General features: G+C 32.0%; 1 protein-coding gene across 1 annotated transcript in view; it reads right to left on the bottom strand.

Moving 5' to 3' along the window:
* Nucleotides 1–4,817: 4,817 nt before the first annotated feature.
* LOC117178204 (glycoprotein 3-alpha-L-fucosyltransferase A-like) overlaps nucleotides 4,818–20,150 on the bottom strand; it is a 39,919-nt gene continuing 24,586 nt past the window's right edge. The window contains exons 6-8 of the mRNA XM_033369503.1: nucleotides 17,609–17,797; nucleotides 14,183–14,418; nucleotides 4,818–5,713 (exon numbers count right to left, since the gene is read on the bottom strand). Coding sequence (XP_033225394.1) covers nucleotides 5,365–5,713; nucleotides 14,183–14,418; nucleotides 17,609–17,797 — 774 coding nt within the window. The 3' untranslated portion in view covers nucleotides 4,818–5,364. The remainder of the gene's footprint in view (nucleotides 5,714–14,182; nucleotides 14,419–17,608; nucleotides 17,798–20,150) is intronic.

Raw genomic sequence — 20,150 nt, 5'->3', positions numbered from 1 at the left:
AAGTCATCCCAGGACAGCAATTGCAAGTATTTTTACAAGGCCTTCGTGATGTTGCGGGAAATCAATTGAGGTTCGAGGATGAAAATAGTTTAACTGATATCTGTAAATATAAGGTTGCAGGCGCTCTTGCTCTACTCCCCTGAGATACTGCGTTCTTGGAAGGCAGAGAACGGAGTGACTGAAAACGAGAGTTTGGTGTAATTTGCAATCTTTAAAAACTTCTAGAGCGCAAAAGGTAAGCGAGAAATATATCATAATATTTGTGAATATTTAGGGATATTTCGAAATATTTTTGAATATTAAAAATATTTGAAATTATAAAGAATATCATGAATACCAGGAATATCTAGGTATATTGTAAGAATACGTGCATGGACATATTTAGTAAATGCATCAGGAATATTAAAGTGATCGACGATTATATCAGCAACGCAAAAATATTTACTTCTTTGTTATCGGGTCCTATTGTGTGTGACCATACAGTTCGTTGGATTCAGAGATTGTAGTAAAGAGCTGAAAACGTAGAAACTGGCCATGTGCCTTGAAGACACTGCATAGGAACTGGGTAAAAAAAGTATATTCTTATTTTAATTTCTGGTTCCATTTGCCAGATACAAACCGTGTAGAACCAGGTAGCCGGTACACTTTCACTTAATAATTCACAAGTGGCCGAGTGCCTTACACGGGCCGGATAGGAACCGGGCAGAAAAGCAAATGCTTATTTTAATTTCTGCTTCCATTTGCCAGATGGGAACCGGGTAAAAGCAAGTAGCCTCTACACTTTGAATTAATAATTTACAAGTGGCCATGCCCCTTAAAAAGACCGGATAGGGACCATGTAAAAAAGTATATCATTATTTTAATTTCTGGTTCGATTTGCCAGATACGAACCGTGTAGAACCAGGTAGCCGGTATCACTTTCACTTAATAATTCACAAGTGGCCGAGTGCCTTAGACGGACCGGATAAGAACCGGGCAGAAAAGCATATGCTTATTTTAATTTCTGCTTCCATTTGAAAGATAGGGACTAGGTAGAAGCAAGTAGCCGGTACAGTTTAAATTAATAATTTAGAAGTGGCCATGTGCCTTAAAAAGACCGGATAGGAACCGGGTAAAAAAGTATATCGTTATTTTAATTTCTGGTCCCATTTGCCAGATAGAAACCGGATAGCACCAGGTAGCCGGTTCACAAACGTCGATTACCATGTAGAAACCGGATAGGCTCCGGGTAAAATTCTAATTTTATATGATTATTATTTTCATTTTGTTTACTTTGACCAGATAAAAACCGGGTAGGCGCGGGTTGAATATTTAAACAACTTATTTTTTATTACCACTTCCCGGATAAGGACCGGGTAGACCCAGGTTGATCTCTCAAATTAAATTAAAGACCAAATAAGAACCATATAGAACCGGGTAAGGACCGAAAGGGTACGAAACCGATTCCTCTCCGGTTTCAATTAGATATTAACCTGTCATTTTAACAAGGGTAGTAAGTAACATTATATTTTCATCTAAGGATGTCCTTACAGTCACAAACATATATTATTTTTAGTTAGTTTATTTTTGAAAAAGTTTGCTTCAAAGTAAATCCATTTTTCTAAAGTAAAAATTACATTAAAATTGTTAAGATGAAAAGAAACTATTAACCCAGAAGAACACAATTTTCTATTTTAAAATTCTGTTTGTAAATAAACTTTACAGAAACGTGACAGAGTATTTATTTCGGTAAAGGCATAGAACAATAGTGCAAAGCAAAAATACCTTGTCAGCAATAACTGCAATAACTGTTGGTATCCTTATATGTTATTCCAGCAAATTGCCATTAAATAAAGAAAAAGAAAAAGATTTGCAATATCTTATTGATAATCGAATTATTCCTTCTAAATTCGACAATATTTATGAATCAGTAATGAATTAAAAATTAGAACTATACAAAAACTTTTTGAATGAAGAATTAAAATTACATTTCATAAAGAAATAATAAAAATAAAGAAATTTTTAGAATTAAAAATTCTATTTTCAATTTCGAGTTTCGTAACAAAACAATATTTTCAGTTTATAGTTTGCATTATGCATATACGACAAAAAGAAAAATAATATTTCTGTTATAACAAATTATAAATGACAAATAAAAAAATTGTGCTATCTAAAAAATATTTTTGATTATGTAACATAATTATTTATTATATTATTATTTTATTTTTGGAAATTCTAACAAATTTAAATAATTTTGACGCACTTGACATATATTTTGAACTTCTTTGTTGAAATGAACTATTATTTAAAAAAAAAACTCCTGACCTGGGTACCTTTTTGCTTCTTCGCGCGAGATAGGTACCTTTTTGTTGTTTCGATAGAGATAGGTACCTTTTTGCTCCTACGCTCGAGATACGTACCTTTTTGCTGCTGCGCTCGAAATAGGTACCTTCTTGTTATATCAGATGAGATAGGCCCTTGTTCCTCCTACACGACGATATGATCAGTACGTAGCCAGCCCGCACCGCAGCAGCGCAAACGATCGCACATGATTGGTTGTTACTCTGAGTGCGTACACGGCCGGCTCGTGTGTGAGCTGTTTCCAGCATACTGCACATGTATTTTCTTGTGTGAATACCTTTATCGGACCGGCACTCGAGAAGCAGAAGTATGCGACATTTCCAACATTGTCGTGTTTACGGATATAGCGTAATGTTCCTCATTGTGAAAAAGACGGTATTCACAGCTATTTTAGAAAGTAATATAGTTTTTAATTTATTCGTAATGAAATAAAATGAAAAATGAAAAATTAGATTTTTTGGACAGACACAGGCTACAAAAAAAAGTCAAGAACAAAAGTTCTTTATCCAGAAAAAGAACAAAAAAATGATTATTAATCACCTTTTTATAGAACTAGTTGTTTATGTTTTAATGGTAAATTATAAGATTGACAATAAAAAAAATTTCATTTTCAGAAAAACAACAGTTGGCATGTAGAAAATTAATAAACAAGAGTTGTTCAACCAAAAAAGATCTAATGCAGAATTTAGAGTAAATAATTATTTTTAATGATTCGATAACGTTTATTTTCTGCACACAGGAAAATTTCATTTCTAACCAAATAATTTTTTTAAAACTCTTTCATTCTTATTCACAGGCCAAATGGAAATTAAAATACATATTAAACTAGCACGTAAACAAATAATAATGTACAATTAAAAGAAACAATGTACAAAATACTGATGATGAAGGAGAAAAAATAATAATATAAATGAACATACGAAGTAAAATTGCACTTTTAACACAGCATTTGAATGCTATTGGTCGATAAAATTTTATTAAATTGAATTTACGTTATGCGTCGAAGTTAACATACTCATTCCTTAAAAATGGAACTTATCTTAAACATTATAACCACATTTTGGTCACATAAAACTTTTTTCTTTGTATTCATCTTATCTTACAAGCGTTTTCTTACTTTCTCTATAAACAGACAAACTCCATACAGGACACCACTTTGGATTTATGATTTCGATCAGCTCCTTTATAAACAAACAACTAACACAAAGCTAACAATCACCATTAATCCAGAAGTGTGATGACAAAATGACAAAGTCTGACCTTCTCATCCATCACGTTCATTAATTTTCACGAATTTACACTTTTTTATTATTATTAAATTTTACCAAATTCGTCTGACGTTCGAAACATTTTTAACTCTCCCTTTTATTCCTTTGGATCAAGCAAGTAAAAACTATTAAGTTATTATCACACTGTTATTGTAAATTATCATTAAGAATCTGTAGTTTTAAGTGACATAACACGTTTTTTAGAATACATTAAACGAAAACAAATTTTTTTTCGTCCAGGAAAACAAAAAAGTTAACGATTTTGCGAGTGTTGACATTTTTTCGTCTATTTTTACGAAAAAGAAAAATTTGTCTTTTAAATTTCTACAGAAGAATTTAATTTTAAATCATGCAGAGAGGTTCAGACCACAAAAATAAGCGATTTTTAGTTTTAATTGACGTTTGACAGTATAGCGCCAAATTTAAAAAAAGTGAAAATGACTCGTCATTTTGAAATTTTTTCAAATTTCATTTTTAATAAATTTATTGAAAGAGCATAAGTTTTCGAGAATTCTTTGGTAATTTCAAAATTTGTTCGAAAGTAACAGAAGATGAACAAAATTCTGAAAACAAGGTTTGTACATCTATAAAAGTTCTAAACTAAATTCCGCTTCCACTTATGTGATAGCTAGCATTATTTTTAAGAAAAAATGTTTATTATATTTTCAGACAAAAAAAAATCCCCTGGACTTGAAATAGTTCAGCTTGCATGAAACTGATAAGTTGCCTTCCTCATGTGAGCAGAAACTTTATGAGAATATTTGGAAAGAATAAAAAAGGCTTTCAAATTTTTTCCTTTGAATATACACATAATGAAAATTATATCACCTGGAAAATGCCACCTTTTTTATTTTTTATATTTTTTCTACTTTTATAAGGATGGAATTCCATCAGTTTTATGAAAGTTTAATTAATTTTGGGGCAAGAATAATGTTTTGTTTCCTAAAAATAAATTTATTGAAATTTTGTGTAGAAGATGCAAAACTTTACAAAAGAATAAGAGGTATTTTTCTAGAACCCAAACATTTTCTTCGTTTAATAGACGTAAAAATGTAAACACTAATTATGAAACGCAGAACCTGCCTGATTTTAAATAGATTTAGTCAATCGACTTTCTATAGCCCACTCCTACAAAAAGTAAACTAAAATTACGAAATTCTGCACAGAAAAAGTAATTATTAATAAGTTTTCTAATAATTTTTAAGCCAATGAGTTACTAAGATTTATTGCCAGAAAATGTGTTCTTTTCTAACCAACAAAAATTCACTGAAACAAGATTTCAAATAAAGAATAACAATTTGTGAAATAGTAAAGAATCGCTAACAATAAGATTAATTATTTAAAGAAAACGCTAATTAATTATAAAAAAAACTTTCAGATGAGTCTGTTTTCCCTCTACGTTCCGCTTAGCCCCATTTTACGGTTCAGTAGACTATCACAAAACCGCCGGAGCTTACGACCGAGGTCTTTACCAAGCGATCGCTTGGTTAAGTCATGCCTCTTGGGTTTGGCGAGAAAGATCTCTGAGATGCACTGGCCGCATTTTGAAATATCTTCTCGCGTACGCGCATCTAATGTCACGATAAAGGCGCTCACAGAATTTGAAAGTAATGGAGGCACTTGGCGATAAAGCTGCTTGCTATAGAAGCGCTTTGTTAGGGTCTGCTGTAGTAGCTTTGATCTTTTCTTTAATTCACGACCCTTGTTAATTTTTTTTTCTTTGTAATTGTAAATTCTATTGACTGTTAAATGTGGTTTAACCGTTTTTGAGATCGCTTGCTGTAGCGTCGTATTCACGCCATGAATCACGAATACACACACCATCGCCATCCCACCATTCGTGCAAATTCTTATAATACCTAGGTGGACTATCATCGTGCAGCATTGCGCATAATCGACACCAAAAGTAGGTATTTACAAATTCCCCAGTGCCTTTCCACTTAAAGTAGGAGTTGTAAAGCTCGTCGTCCTCGTCCAGTTGATGGAGGTACTCGGCGAGCTCTTTGGGCGACTGAAACTCTTCCACATGAATGTAGGATCTATATGGTGCTATTTTAACATAGTCTGTTGGATGTGCCCCCATAGCTATCGGAAGAACGTTGTGTCTGCAAATTTAAAAACAAAATAGCTTTTAATAAAAAATTACAGGGAGCGTGAATTAATTTTTCCGGGTTTCAAAGAGATGGTGTTACTTTTACTACATCGCCTCGAGGTATATTGTTACTATATGCATGTCTTAGCCCCGTAATGTGGCCCCAGTTTTCAATAGTTGCCATTTTACCGAAGTGTAAACAGCATACAGTTTGTTTTGCATTAAAGATGTCTGCTTACGCACCAACAAAGCACTATTTGCGAGAATGTTTACTTTTGCTTTTCCATTCGAAGAAAAGTACTGCTGATAGTATTCGATTGCTTTTGGAAACTGACGAGGATTAAGGTCCAATCGCTTGAAATCTGCGGCCTTTAGTTTTGAAAATTTAAAAGTGGTAATTGCGACAAGAAGGACAAAGAACGTTTAGGCTGTCAGAAAAAGATCGAAGATACCAAAAAATGGGTCGATTCGTGTGTAGCTTCGAAAGAAGATTGATTTTTACGACGTGGTATCCGTATGCTGCCAGGAATACCGAAGAAAGTACTGGCTAGCGATGAACAATACTTTGATTGATCAACTGGTAACCACTTTTTTTCAAAGCTGCAATTTTCACAAGAAATCCCTCAAAATGAATGCACGCTCTCAATATTTGCATACCTCAAGACTTTTCAACCATTCTTAAGAAAAATTACTTTTAAAAAATCCACGCTCGTTGCACGGATCGCGATGTGTCATTAATCTTGTGGTTAGATAGAAGAAATGGGCTATTTGTAAGAACATTTCGGTGAAAATAGTTCCTTTTCCATTTCCGGTTATTTTTGTTGAAATAATCCGGCTCATTGTAAAGAAATTTCGGTACACAAATCCACGGCTTTATATAAATAAAGCCAAAATATTAATTTCGAACCACTTTTCTTGCGTGAAAGAATTTCAAAGATAAGTTAGCTATTTGACATCGCTGAAAATATCTAATTCCTGATGCAATGTTTTGTTTAAAAAATCAGTCATTACTTTAATTTCAAAATATAAATGTTATCAATATTATAAATTTACTCAGCTTTATGTGAAATTTAAAGAAACGACAAAAGCTGCATAAATTAATCGTAAATAAACTTGTCCTACTTCATAATAACTGAACCAAAATGTACAATTTGCACCATTCCTACTGAAAAAAGATGTGTTCCAAAAATCTCGAAAGCATTGTTGTCGCGTTTCCTTAATGACGATTAAGTAATGTGAAAAACTCGAAAAAAAGAAATTTCTAAAATGAAGCAAAAAAATACGAATTTTCAAAAAATTATTTAAATCCTATACAAAAGCAGACTAATTTTTTTACCAAAACGTTGACTTTTTAAGCCTAAAAGGAATTTTTTTACAAAAAAATTAAGTTTGTAACATAATAGTTGGACTTTAATCGAAAGAAATGAATCGTTAACCAGGCGTTTGAATTAGTCACCCAGGAATATATTATTTGCATGAAAAGACAAAGTGTCAACAAAACACAGAAATTTTCGAACAAATAGTTGAATTTTTAACTGAAAAAGATGAATAATTAACCAAACATGAAATAGTTAAGTTAAAAAAACCCATTAATTTACGTGAACATCAACTTTCCGCATAATAATCAAGTTTTGGGCAAAAAAAGGTTTATGAACTAATATGATGCTGATAAAATCATGATGATGAATCATCATAACTAAAAAAAAATTATGGTGGTAAGTTTTTTGGGCTTAAAATTATTATTTAAATGTAAATAATGCCATTAAAATATAAAAAATGTTAATTTTTAATTTTTTATAAAAATATTATTTTTACTGTTGCTTAACAATAAAGTTACTGCTGCTTGTTAACTGCTGAATTTTGACACAGGCCATCTGTCAGTAAAAAAGGGGATTTTTGGCAATCCTAAACCAAGAATGTTCTGTTTAAGTAAAAACATTCCGTCCTATCCAGACACACGTCATTTTCAGTAAAAAGAGGAAGTTTTGATACAACATTGCAGTTTTTAAAGGTTTTTCAACATTTTTTAGAACATCTTTCACATGGCGTAAATAAGTGTATTAAATTAGTATGCAAGAAATAATTACAATATAATTATTAGATTAAATAATAAAGTTTTAGACAGTTAAGAATGATAAAGAGCAGAAAAAAAATTTATAATATATGATATGCCATCCTTCCAAAATTTAAATTAGAAAAACAGACCTTATAATTCACACTATGAGTCATATCTTGTTATAAAGCGAAATAATTTGCTAATTTTATTAAATTTCAATTAAATAAAAAAATGCAGTCGTTCGTATTGAACTTCTTTGAATTTTCTTGCTATAATGTAGAAACTTTTTTGATCATATGCGAGGTTCTCAAAAAAAAAAGATAGTTTCCGTAAAGTCTCTGTTAAAATTCTAGCAAATGAACCAAGCTGTTTTGTTATAAAAATGGATAATTAATGCGCGCATAGCATTTGGAATGTTTTACTTTTTTAAATTTGATAAGAGTTGCATGTAAAATAAAAATAAATTATTTGTTTTTTTGCACATTTTTGTACTCATTTAAGGAAAATCTTTTTCTCAGAAAACTTAAAAAAATTTTTTTTTAAATCAGTAAAAATTCTTTCATTTTTATTATACACTGTTTAAAATAATATTAAATTTAATATACCCATGTGTATTAAAATTAATATATCAAACATATGAAATCGCCATAAAGGCGACTATAATAAATTTCATATACATTCATGTTAATCACTTACAAAGAAAAGCAGATCATTTAATTTTTCACAAATTCCAAATAAGTTTAGCAGTAATTTTCGATTGTAAATAATAAAACATAATACCTTCTTCCTGTTTACCAGAAATAAAATTAAATTTCCAGTCAAAAAGTTCAATTAAGCAAATAAATAACAGACCTAACCTACAATTAACTGTCTTCGCCTTAAATTTTAGCTATTTAGAGCGAAATTAGGAAAAAGTTTCACCCGTATATTGCACTTTCATAATAAATAACAATTCAGTCGACAAATTCTAGATTATTAATTTAATGGAGAATATTTGACAAGATTTAAAGTAATTAAAGCACGTTGAGTTTTCACGCATATTTCTATACTGACCTTTATATTAAATTTAATACACATGTATGTTAAATTCACTACACGAATGTATGTTAAATTTCAGTAGCGGTAGTGTATATTTGCTTCACACATATGTATATTAAACCTCGTACAGATTTTTCTAACAGTGTATCTTAACTATTAAAAAAAATAAAACAGCAAATTTTAATTTTTATCTCAATTCAAATTGCTTCAATTTGAGCTATCGTCGAAAAAAATTGGGCTAAAATAATAATTATTAGACTGATTTGAAAGCCCTAATATAAACAAATAAAGAAGAAAGAAATCCATTTTTATTTTTTATCTCAATTCTAAATGTCAAGAGCTTTAACTCATCCAACAGAAATTGGACTCAAAGGAAATATTTCAGTGTAGGGGTCTAAGAAACCAAATTTTCTTCATTTTTGTTTACTGACCATTGATATCAGAAAAGTAAATATATAGCTCAGCCAATTTTATTCTTTATGTTAATAAGACATTTGAAGAGCTTTAATTTCAGCCAACGCCGTAGAAATGTGCATTTAAGTGACTACCAGCATACAGGTATTTTTATGCCACAATTTCCCACTCCGCATTGATCACTATGTAGGACGAATACAAGACTTCAGATCCGTGTCTTAAATAGTTTTTTAGGGTCAAATTATAAATACATTATATAAATAATTATTATATTATATTATAGTTATAAATGATAGTTAAAATATAATATTATAGGTTTTTAAAGATTTTTAAGGAAAAAGTTATTTTTCCATCTTGTGGATTCAATGCCTATTTTTCTATCTTTTAATCTTCTAATTTTTTAATTTTTTAATCTTCTAAAGCCTTCATGTTCTTTATTATTTCAGTTCTCATCAACATGAAAATACTTCTGTTAAATTACGTTGAGAAAATTATAATTTACCCTGTTTGTAAAGGAATTCACTCAACGCTCGTAGGTAAAGAGCATTGTAAATCTATAATTGAACTCAGGATGATGCGGAAATTATAGGGTCTTTTTTCCTAATTTAAATTGTTAAACACATCGTATCACATGTGATCAATCTTCTCTTTCTGCAATTTTTCATTTTTAACTATTAAAAACTTTATTATTTCATCAATTAATTATTCTTTAATGACGTCTTACATAATAATTTAATAGACTTATTCAAGCCAGCTAAAATATTTTCTTAAAATTTTTCCGAAACCTTTAAAAGCTACAATGTCTTACTAAAATTGTGCTTTTCTACTGGAAATGATTCCTGTCTTAACAGTCTGGAATGTTTCCACTTGATTAAACTATCCATGTTTTAGGATTGCCAAAATTTACCTTTTTTACAGACAATTTTTGTATTCACTTAAAAGTTATTTAAATCAGCAGATTGTTTTTCTTATTAACGAAATATGACTCCAAGCATGTGGAATAATCTTCAACTGTACTTATAAAATTTTAAAACAATTTGAACATAAAAATTACATTTTCAAGATATTTGCTTTTTGAGATAATTTCTCCAATCCTCACTCAAATCATTTTATCAATTTTACGTTCGTCGCAGGTATTTTTTCGGGAATAGCGACTGAAGTCCCTTTTTTGGTTTAAAATTTAACTGCTTGGTTAAAAGTGAAACCTGGAAATTCGAATACTCAATGTTTGGTTGAACATTCATCTTTTTCAGTTGCAACTTAAATTCTTTCTTTGCAGATTTTTGTATTTTATTGCAATTTTAACTTCGCTGATAGAATATTCTTCTTATTGGTGACGAACTCATCTTCTTGGATAAAAATTAATTTCCATGGTTGAGAATTTAACCATTAGGGTTAATATTTCTGTAAGAAAGAAAAATTTGATCGAAATGCATCTGTTTTGTCCAAAAATAAATCTTTGGTTGCAAATTTATCTGTTTAGTTGAAACTTCAACTATTTCATTTAAAATTCGTCTATCTTGAAAAAAAAAAAATTTCTAATCTTTTTTGGTGACAAAATTAATCTTTTTGTTTAAAAATTTATTCAATTGTTTCAAAATTCAACTATTAAGTTGTTAAGTATGTTTTATGTTGAATTTTTTTTTTATTAAAAATTAATTTCTTTGGCTGATAATTGATTTTTTCTAATTTAATTTTTCCATCTTAAAACTTTACAAATCCATTTTTTCTCGAAAATGTATATTTGCTGATAGTTAATACTTTGGTTAGAAGTTGAACTCTTTGATTAAAAAATCATTTTTTTCGACTGAACATGCTGCTATTCTACTTTTAGAAAAAACTATTGAATTTTAGTCAAAAATTGCATTACTTCGGTAGAAAATGTGTATTTTTGGATTGTCAATTAAACATTTTTGTAAAAAAATTCGTCTATTTAGCATGAAAACTCAAAATGTTGGATAAGATTTTCTTTATCAATTCAAAAGTCCTTTCTAATGGAAAACTCCACTCTTTGGTTCAGAATGTCCTTTTCCTCTTTGAAGATTTTTTTAAAGTATTTAAATTATTTGTTGAGAATCCGTATTTCCTACTTAATTTCAACTGTTTTTTTCAAAAGCAGCATATTTGTTGGCGAAAATATCCACTAATATACTTTTCGTTAATAATTCTTTTTTCTTTCTTGAAGATTTATCTTGTTGATGGAAAAATCAACTATTTTGTTAAAAATTCACTTTTACTAGGTTCAAAATTAATCATTTTAACTGAGAATAAATTTCTTTCATGTTTACTTCAGCACCGAAATTACGAAGGTACAAACTGGCCTATTTGTTTTCAAATTCATATACTTTACGTATGTGTTACTGGATTTGTGGATGACCCCTAAAAAATTATGACAGTTGTAAGTGAAAATGTTTAAATGGATTTGAAAAGTACACTTTTTTGCTTTCATACTATGCTTGCGTTATTATTATTAATGTTCTAGCTGCAAGGTTGTTCTTACACCTGAAAAATACTTTAGAACGGTTAGAGAAAAGTCAGAGAATTTCAAAATTGAGATTTTTTAAAAACCATAATATAAGAAATTTTTATTACTCGATACCGCTACATTTGGCTTTAGAAATTTTGAACTAAATTTATTTGGCAATAAAAATGTATGGAAATTAGTCAATCGGAATTTAGAAAAAGCGATAACGATGCGTTCATGATTTTCAGGACACAAATATTTTGCAGGAAAAAAAAAACAAAATTTAAAAAAAAGTTAATTATTTAAAGAAAAATATGAATGATATCTGATTTTTTTGGCTAAGAAAAACTTTCACCGTTCTAGCATGAAATAAAATAGAAGACAGGAAATACCCCCGCGTGTCAAACAATAACTGTCAAAGCAATTAAAACAATTTGAGTGTAAAAGTTTCGGCTCTAATTATTATTTATTATTTTTCAGTACACCTAAATGTCTCACCCTATATTTGTATAGTTCTATCCTCTGTAGTCGTAAATTAAACCTTTTTTTGGAGTCCGCACCTTTTCCTATCATAAGATATAAATATGCATCAATCTCATTGATCACTGAGCCAATGCTGGACCGATATTAGGAAGAGGCGATCAATCTTGGCTCAGTATTGGCAGGATGTTTGGCGATCTGGAAATTCTTAAAAACCTGCAAAACTTCTTGATATTGCTCCTAGTCATGACATTTTTATTCCCTTAATCAAAATTTATTTGAATTTGCTCTTTGCTTGACGATAAAAGACAACTAGAACCTTTTTTGATAGTTTACATTTAACTTCTCATTGTTGTATTTTTTAGAGTCGAAAAACACATCTTTTCACAATATATTGTTCATTTTATCACGGTGTAAAATTCGAAGCTACAACAGAAAATATTTCGAGGTTTCTCATTTATTCCCGATTGTTTCAATACAACAACAATTTTAAATCTAACGATGTTTTGCTGCCGATACATTGAAATAACTTTGATTCCACGTGTAATGAGATTTTATTGATTGAAAGCGGTTAAAATTTGACTGAGTTATGCCACACCATTTAAGTGTGTCTCGAGGTCAGCAACATGCTGAAAGTCTGGGAGACTGTAAGCTAATTAATTAATAGTTACAAATTCTATTATTTTTTTAGTAGATTCATCTGATTGGTTAAAAATAAACGATTTGGTTTCAAATTTAATAACTTGTTTGAAATGTGGTCTTTCTTTATCAAACTCCAACTATTCCATTTTTGGTTAAAACCTGATTTTTTTCATTAACAATTCAATTGCTTGGGTGAATGTGGAACCACTTTGTTTAAAATGTATTTATTTGTTTGAAACCTTGTTTTCTTTAGTTCACAATAAATTTTTTACCTAAAAATGTAAGTTTTTAAGTTTTTTGTTTTGAAAATTCATATTTCCAGTTAAAAAATCGTCTTTATTTGCAGAAAACTAATAACGTTCTTAAAATTGTTTGTTGTTGTTAAAACTGCAACTTCCCGGTTAAAAATTAATTGTTTTGTAGAAAAATCATATTTTCGGCTTCAAAATGCAACTGTTTTACAAAAAATGCGTCGGCTAGCTGAAAAGTTCAACAATCTGAATGCAGTTCTTTTTTTTCTTTACTCATAAATCAGGTGACTTCAAATATTTCAGGATATTCCAAGTAACTTCAGTAGAATTCAAATGACTTGAAGTGACATCATGTAAATTCAAATGACCTCAGGTATTTAAGGAGATTTCGAATAACTTCAGGAGAATTCAATTGACTTGAAGTGAGTTCATGTAAAATCAAATGACCGCAGGTATTTAAGGAGATTTTAAATGACTTTAGAAGAATTAAAATGCCTTGAAATGACTTTATGTGAATTCAAATGTACTCATATATTTAAGGAGATTTCGAATGACTTCATGTGAACTCAAATGACCTCTTGACATTATTTTGCTAATTTAAATATCCGAAAATACTAAATAAAGGAAAAGCCCTCATTTCCGCTAACTGGTGAAAACACTAACGTTCTTTACAGGAAGGGTTTACTTTCACCGCGCACCGCTGAAAGGTTAACTGACGAACTGCAGCACCACTCATAGAACCTGACACTATTGCTACCTCGATTTTTTAGACGAGGGAACGTAAGTTCCATATTTTCACAAGGGCGCGATATTCCAGTTTGAAAAATCGTTTATGCCTCGAAACCCCCTGTCTGTAAACGGAGGGTTAAGGAGATTTCAAGTGACTTCAAGAGAATTCAAATGACTTGAAGTGAGTTCATGTGAAATGAAGTGACTTACTACATTTCAGGAGATTTCAATTGACTTCAAAACAATTTAAATGACTTGAAGTGACTTCATGTAAATTTAAATTACGTCAGATATTTCAGGAAGTTTCATTACAAGTGCAAATTTGATTTTACGACTATTCAACCCCTCACCCAGTGATTCATTTTCCATTCGAAAGTATAAAACGAAAAATGATTATTTTATCCTTACCCAAGTCCATTATGAAAGAACTTCTCTGTTATGTAGTCCCGACAATTTGAATTTTCAAACGCGAGGTAGAATTTGTAATCAGCATCCAGCATGTCGAAGCAAGCTTGAGCTTCAGATCGTGGACAACTTAAGTTGCCACATATACCATAAATATCGACTTGGATATACTTTGATAATTCTTCGGCATACTGCATCCTCTGGTTCTGAGGATAGCAATTAGAAACGAACCAGGCAACCTGAAAATTAAAAAATCATCCAGATATTTTCCTACGACTTTTTACGATCGAGGGGGGCGAACATACCTTCATTCATGTACGTAATTTTTGGAAATTCGCAAATAAAAACGAAAAAATCCCAGTGATTGGACAGGACATTATTATGAATTTCACTTTACGCACGAAAGAAAGCTTTTATGTGAAAAAATGAACCTCACGATGTGACATTAGCTAAGGGCTAAAAAATAATACCAATTGCATGGGATGAAACTTTATATTTTTACTAACTTGAAAAAAAAGTTTTTTACAATAAGTGTATTTGGATATTATTTTATATTTTTGAATGCTATATATTCGAATAAATAATGAAATCGTGACAAATTGACTTTTTTAATGAAGGAATCTGTATTATAATCAGAGATCAACAATTTTTAAAAGGTATTAACAGACTAGATGGAGCTATGAATGAAAGTTTTGCAATTAAATTTTTTCTGGAAAAAGATCTTCTCCTTTCGCTCCGCTAGGATTCGAACCACAGAGCTTACGAATGCTGATCGAGTGCTTTCCCAATCAGCTACTAGAGAGATTGAGAGATGAATCCTTTTTTTAGAAATATAGGCAGCATTTGGCCAGGTGTTAGAAGTGAAATTTTTCAAAGAATCTGTATTATCATTAGAAAATAACAGAATTTTTTAACGTCTGTAAAGACTAGATGGAACTATGAATTTGAAAAATTCGAATCTAGTCTGTATAGACATTAAGAAAGTATGTTATTCTCTCATAATAATATAGATTTCTTAAAAATCGAATTGCTTCAAAAATATAAAAAATTAGGGCTGTAACTCTATGCGAAGTTTCACTGGAACACTGAAAGTTTAATAAGTTTCGGGAAAGTTTGGAGGTTTCCTAATATATTAAATTCAATTACAAACGCTTTAAATGCAACTACAAACGCTTGAAATTCCTAAAATAAGTTAAAATTATACATTTTCTACAAAATAGATGCATTTCAAACTAAAATTATGAAATATCACTAAAAACAATAAATCTCTACCAAAGTAGTTTATTGGTTAATAATTTATTTGATGTTATTGTCTTTCTTTTAAGTTTACTTCAGGTTTCGTTGTTGACAGAATGGTCTTCACCCAATGCTTATCCTTCTTTCATTTTTCCCTTTGTTTTGAGTTTAGGGCTGTACCAAGGTTCTGGTGAGTGTAATTACTTTGATTATTGAGCTAATTTAAATCAAGTGTGCTATTAAAGACCATTTAGTATTTTTAATTTGAGATCAGTGTTTTCTTTCGCTTTCGGGTTCTCTTAAGTGATTTATCCTATTCGATCCTCTTCTGGTGTAGCAGGAAGTGACAAGTTGGATGATAAATTTCTTCCGGTTGCTTCGGTATCGATCGATGGTGAACGATTGTGATCGTAGGTTCCGGAGACTACTTTATTGCAAATGGTAAAAAAAATCAAAACATTTTTTTATTATAAGGGACTTTGTTGAATCGACTCGGAGTAACCTATAATGGATTACTTCGATAAGGCATTTAGAAGCTGATCTGTTACCTTGGTTGAGCATCTTCAACCGGACTGGACGTGATTCCTTAGCTGTTTCACACCAGTCCACAATTATTTTAGGAACATTTCGGTCCTTCCAGTCGGATTTGTGCGTAAGCAGAGAAGCGTGCTTTTAAAGCATGACAAATGTACCTACTGACTATGTGATTGTTTGAAAAATTGTAAACGCCTCGAGACAGGGAATACCAAAACGTTGTATACGCCAATAATCCTGGGCAATTCCACCGTCTCAAGATGGAACCTAAAGCCGAGCGCGAGAGTTAATTCTCGGTTCCTAACTACATCTGTCAATCCCTATTGTGCTACTTATTACTCAAACCACTACATCGGTTATTTTGAAAAATACTTGTATTTGTCTATTTTATGAACAGCATCATAGCACGCATCCGACACTTAACCACTGAGATAATTCGTTTATATTTGGAATCTAGATTTTCAATTTCTTTCTGCCTTCTGACAAGTTTTGCCTGCTACATAACAAGTCGCTGTAAGAACCTGGGACGGACATTAACTTTGAACAATATCCCTCCTCGACCTTGGCTCTGAGACTAGTTTTTTATTCCGGCAAAGTAGTTTGCCAGCTTGATTTATCACAACAGGCCATCAATATTTCCATGAACACGGTTGAACATAAGCCAATCCAGATTGCTGGTAGACGCGTCGACCCGTCATTTTTAATCTCGGCCATCATTATGACTTTTCGGGGTAAATAATCTTCGTCTTTTTAATCTTGGTGTGATCATTTCATCGGAGAAAATTCTCTATAAAAATCTAGATGCAATTCGTCAAGAATTGCAACGATTACGGATAATTTTGACAGGAATTTCACTTGAACAATCCGTAACCAGTTTCGGAAACGCCTGTCTCACGAATACTTTGCAATATTAATTCTGGACAGTGTAGCCTTGTGCGATGAGCCACCGTTGAAAAATATTTTGGGGTCTATAATTTTTCCATCGTCACATTGCATTGGTTACTAGTTTTGCGCGGCGACAGTGCTGCCAATTGCGCTCCATGGCGGGCGCAACTTAATTTCTTACTTATTCACGGAAACTTATTGTGTGTGTCAGGGCAGGCGGCAATTAACTCTTGAAATCCATACGTGGATTTTGTTTCTTTCAGCCAACGAGGCGCACGGAATGTTAATAATTTATTTGATGTTATTTTCTTTCTTTTTAGTGACTTTCGGAGTTTATTGTCGACAGAATGGTTTTTAACCAATGCTAATTATTTTTTGAAACCGGTCTCTTTGTTGAGCAGGCTGGTACGCTCTTTCCTAACAGTTCTGTATTGACCAAGCTGCAGGCGAATGTGCCCACACTCATTCTAAAAACAAGCTCTAATAAAATGTGATATTTTAGAACATTTATTAACTGATTATTATAAATCAACTCTGTACTTCTTTCGCTTTTGGTTTCTGTTAAGTGATTTTCCCGACTCGATCGTCTTCTAATGCTGTGGGAAGTGAAGACTTTGATGACGTATGCCTTCCGGTTGCATCGGGATCGATCGTTGGTGAAGATCGTGGTTGTAGCTTTCACAGGCTACATCTCTGCTAGTTTCCCAAAACAACCCCAGAATTTTTTTCGGGAAAAAGTGCTTCGTTGGATCGACTCGAACATAGATTTCTTACCTTTCTCGTCTTATTCGCAGCATAATTAATAGTCTGTTGGATCTGAGTAACTCTAGGATCGAAATTGAGCCACCTGTTGTATGGCGCTACTATGTCACTATCTCGACGATATGTTGCAGTCCAATTCACTACCACATTTTCGAGACTCGACGAATGATAGGGAGATTCCAAAATGTAGATCAACCATACCTAAATACAAGTAATTATTAATTATAATTATCAATTATTTAATAATTTGAAATTTCGAAAATTAAATATAGCAAATTGAAAATCCGATTGATAAACCAAAAACACCTTCAGATTTTTCTTCTACTACTTCGCCCTTTCCTTGCTTCCCTTGTTAACACTCTTCTTCTCCCACTTACTTTCTCCAATCCTCAGTTTCCCTTTTACTCCACTATTAAGCCTAATTTATAAACGTTTGCCCTACTTTCGCTCACCTAATCTCACTTCTTCGACTTGCTCTCCTTAATTTTCTACACTGCCCTCCCTGAATTTTCACTATTTCACATTTTTCGACTTGCGCTCCCCTCATTTACTCTTACTGCCACATCCTCATTTCCCTCACTTTCCCGACTCTCCTAATTTCTTCTCACGTCCACATCCTCATTTCCCTGCTTCGAAGCCCCGCACTTTACCCTCCGTCACCCTTTTCCAACTTCTTCCTCTTATACTTACCTATGCCTTCGCTAACCCTAGTCACTCTCTTAATTCTAGTTTTCTTTCACAGCCCTCACTTGTTCAATACTTATCCTAATTTATAAACATTTCTTTAACTTCCCCTCAGTAGCACTAACTTCACCTACTTCCCCTCCGCAACTTCTTCGTCCTCTCCACACTACACTAGTTGATACTCTCTTTCTCCTATTTGCCATCCTCAGTCCTTATTTCCCCTGAACTAATCATCTTTCTTTCTAATCATTTCCCCTACTACCCCTTACTTCCACTTACTTACCCTCACTTCGCCTACTTACTCTCCCTGGTGTTCTCTACTTCCCTTCTCTCATTTTCACTGCCCTCCTCGTTTCCTTCAAGTCCCCAACCCTTATTTCCTCTCACTTTCAAGCCCTCAATTTCCCTTTTTTCTCCCCTTATTTCCCCTCGCTATCAGTACTTGGAAAAGTGTACGACGGATGGAGGTTTGAATGGACGGACGGACACGTGGCCAAAACAATAAAGCTTTTTGTCTAACCTTCCTTGACAACGCACCATTGCATGCACGTGAAACATATGTCATGCGGCCGCTACCAGCCCATGCGACGTACGCACATGCACTCTTCGCCACCCGGACGACATGAAACTTGACGTCCGCTACATAAAACTTCACGCACTATAGGTAAAATTATATTTGTGTTAAAAAAAAAATACTAAGACACGCTATGTTTTTTTGGTATTGGTAGAAAAGGAATTCAAGTGACTGGTGGGAACAGGTGTGTCCCCTGAATCGTTTTTGGATACTAATATCAAAAGTTTCTCAATTTACTCACACTAAATCTAGAAGATTTATTTTAAATAGTAATAACTTAATTTTCATCACACCTTATCCTTATTTCCTTATCTAAAAGAATTATTTATCCGGTACGATACAGGATTACCGAAAAGTGCATCTGTTTAACGACTGTTCAGTAGGGTGGTTTAAAAAATGTTTTTTGTTTAGTATTGGTAAGGAAAAATCTTATTTTATTGACTTATTCTAGCATGAAATTGTTTTTTATGTACCAGAAACAATTTTAATTAAAAAGAACGCAAAAAAAAATCATAATTAGCGTCGACATCTCCTAAAACGAATTCTTTCACTTATGACATTTTTCTGGGATCCAATAAAATAGACTTATAAAGGTGATATTTAAAAATTAATATTTTATTTATATGCTTTGGCTAATTGTGAAGAGAAATCTTAAATTTCAACTTGATTCAGAAAATATTAAATATTCTGAATAAAACATTTTTTGAAACATCCTTTTTCTCAAGTAGGCAGAATAAGAGCTCTTTTCCTGCTCGCGAGCGGCAGTAAACTAGCACTCTATTGTACTGCGACGAGCGGTATGCAAAGTGACAGCAAGGAGGAAGAAGTGAGTGAGAACTGAAAAAAAGAAAAGAGTGAGTAGAATTTATTTTAAAACTACGTTAAACTACAAAGTGCCTTTTGGACTTACAACATCACCCCACGCGCGTGCGTACGCGGTACAATCAAGCGCCATTTTACACAAAAAGTGTACTTATTCTGCCTATTTTGTATAAAGTATCGTATGCAAGTAGGCAGTAAAGTTATTTTATACGCGTATGCAGTTTTACTGTCCTCGTCTTCGGCTCGGACGTTAAATTCTTCTAGCTCGTATAAAGTACAACTTTACTGTCTAGGTACATAATCTTCTATTTTCTTACGGTATTGATACTTTTAGACCAAATAATATGCATGAGCGATGCAATTTTCGAAAAATTGGTACTATTGGAAAAATATTAAGTTTTATGGAACGCTTTAAGTAAACTGCAGCATAAAACTCTTAACTTAATAATAGTTCAAATAAAAAACATCTAATAG

Source organism: Belonocnema kinseyi, chromosome 8 (genome assembly GCF_010883055.1).
Source record: "Belonocnema kinseyi isolate 2016_QV_RU_SX_M_011 chromosome 8, B_treatae_v1, whole genome shotgun sequence".
NCBI lineage: Eukaryota > Metazoa > Arthropoda > Insecta > Hymenoptera > Cynipidae > Belonocnema > Belonocnema kinseyi.
The sequence above is the reverse complement of the archived record's forward strand: the minus strand, read 5'-3'. Positions and strand labels throughout refer to the sequence as shown.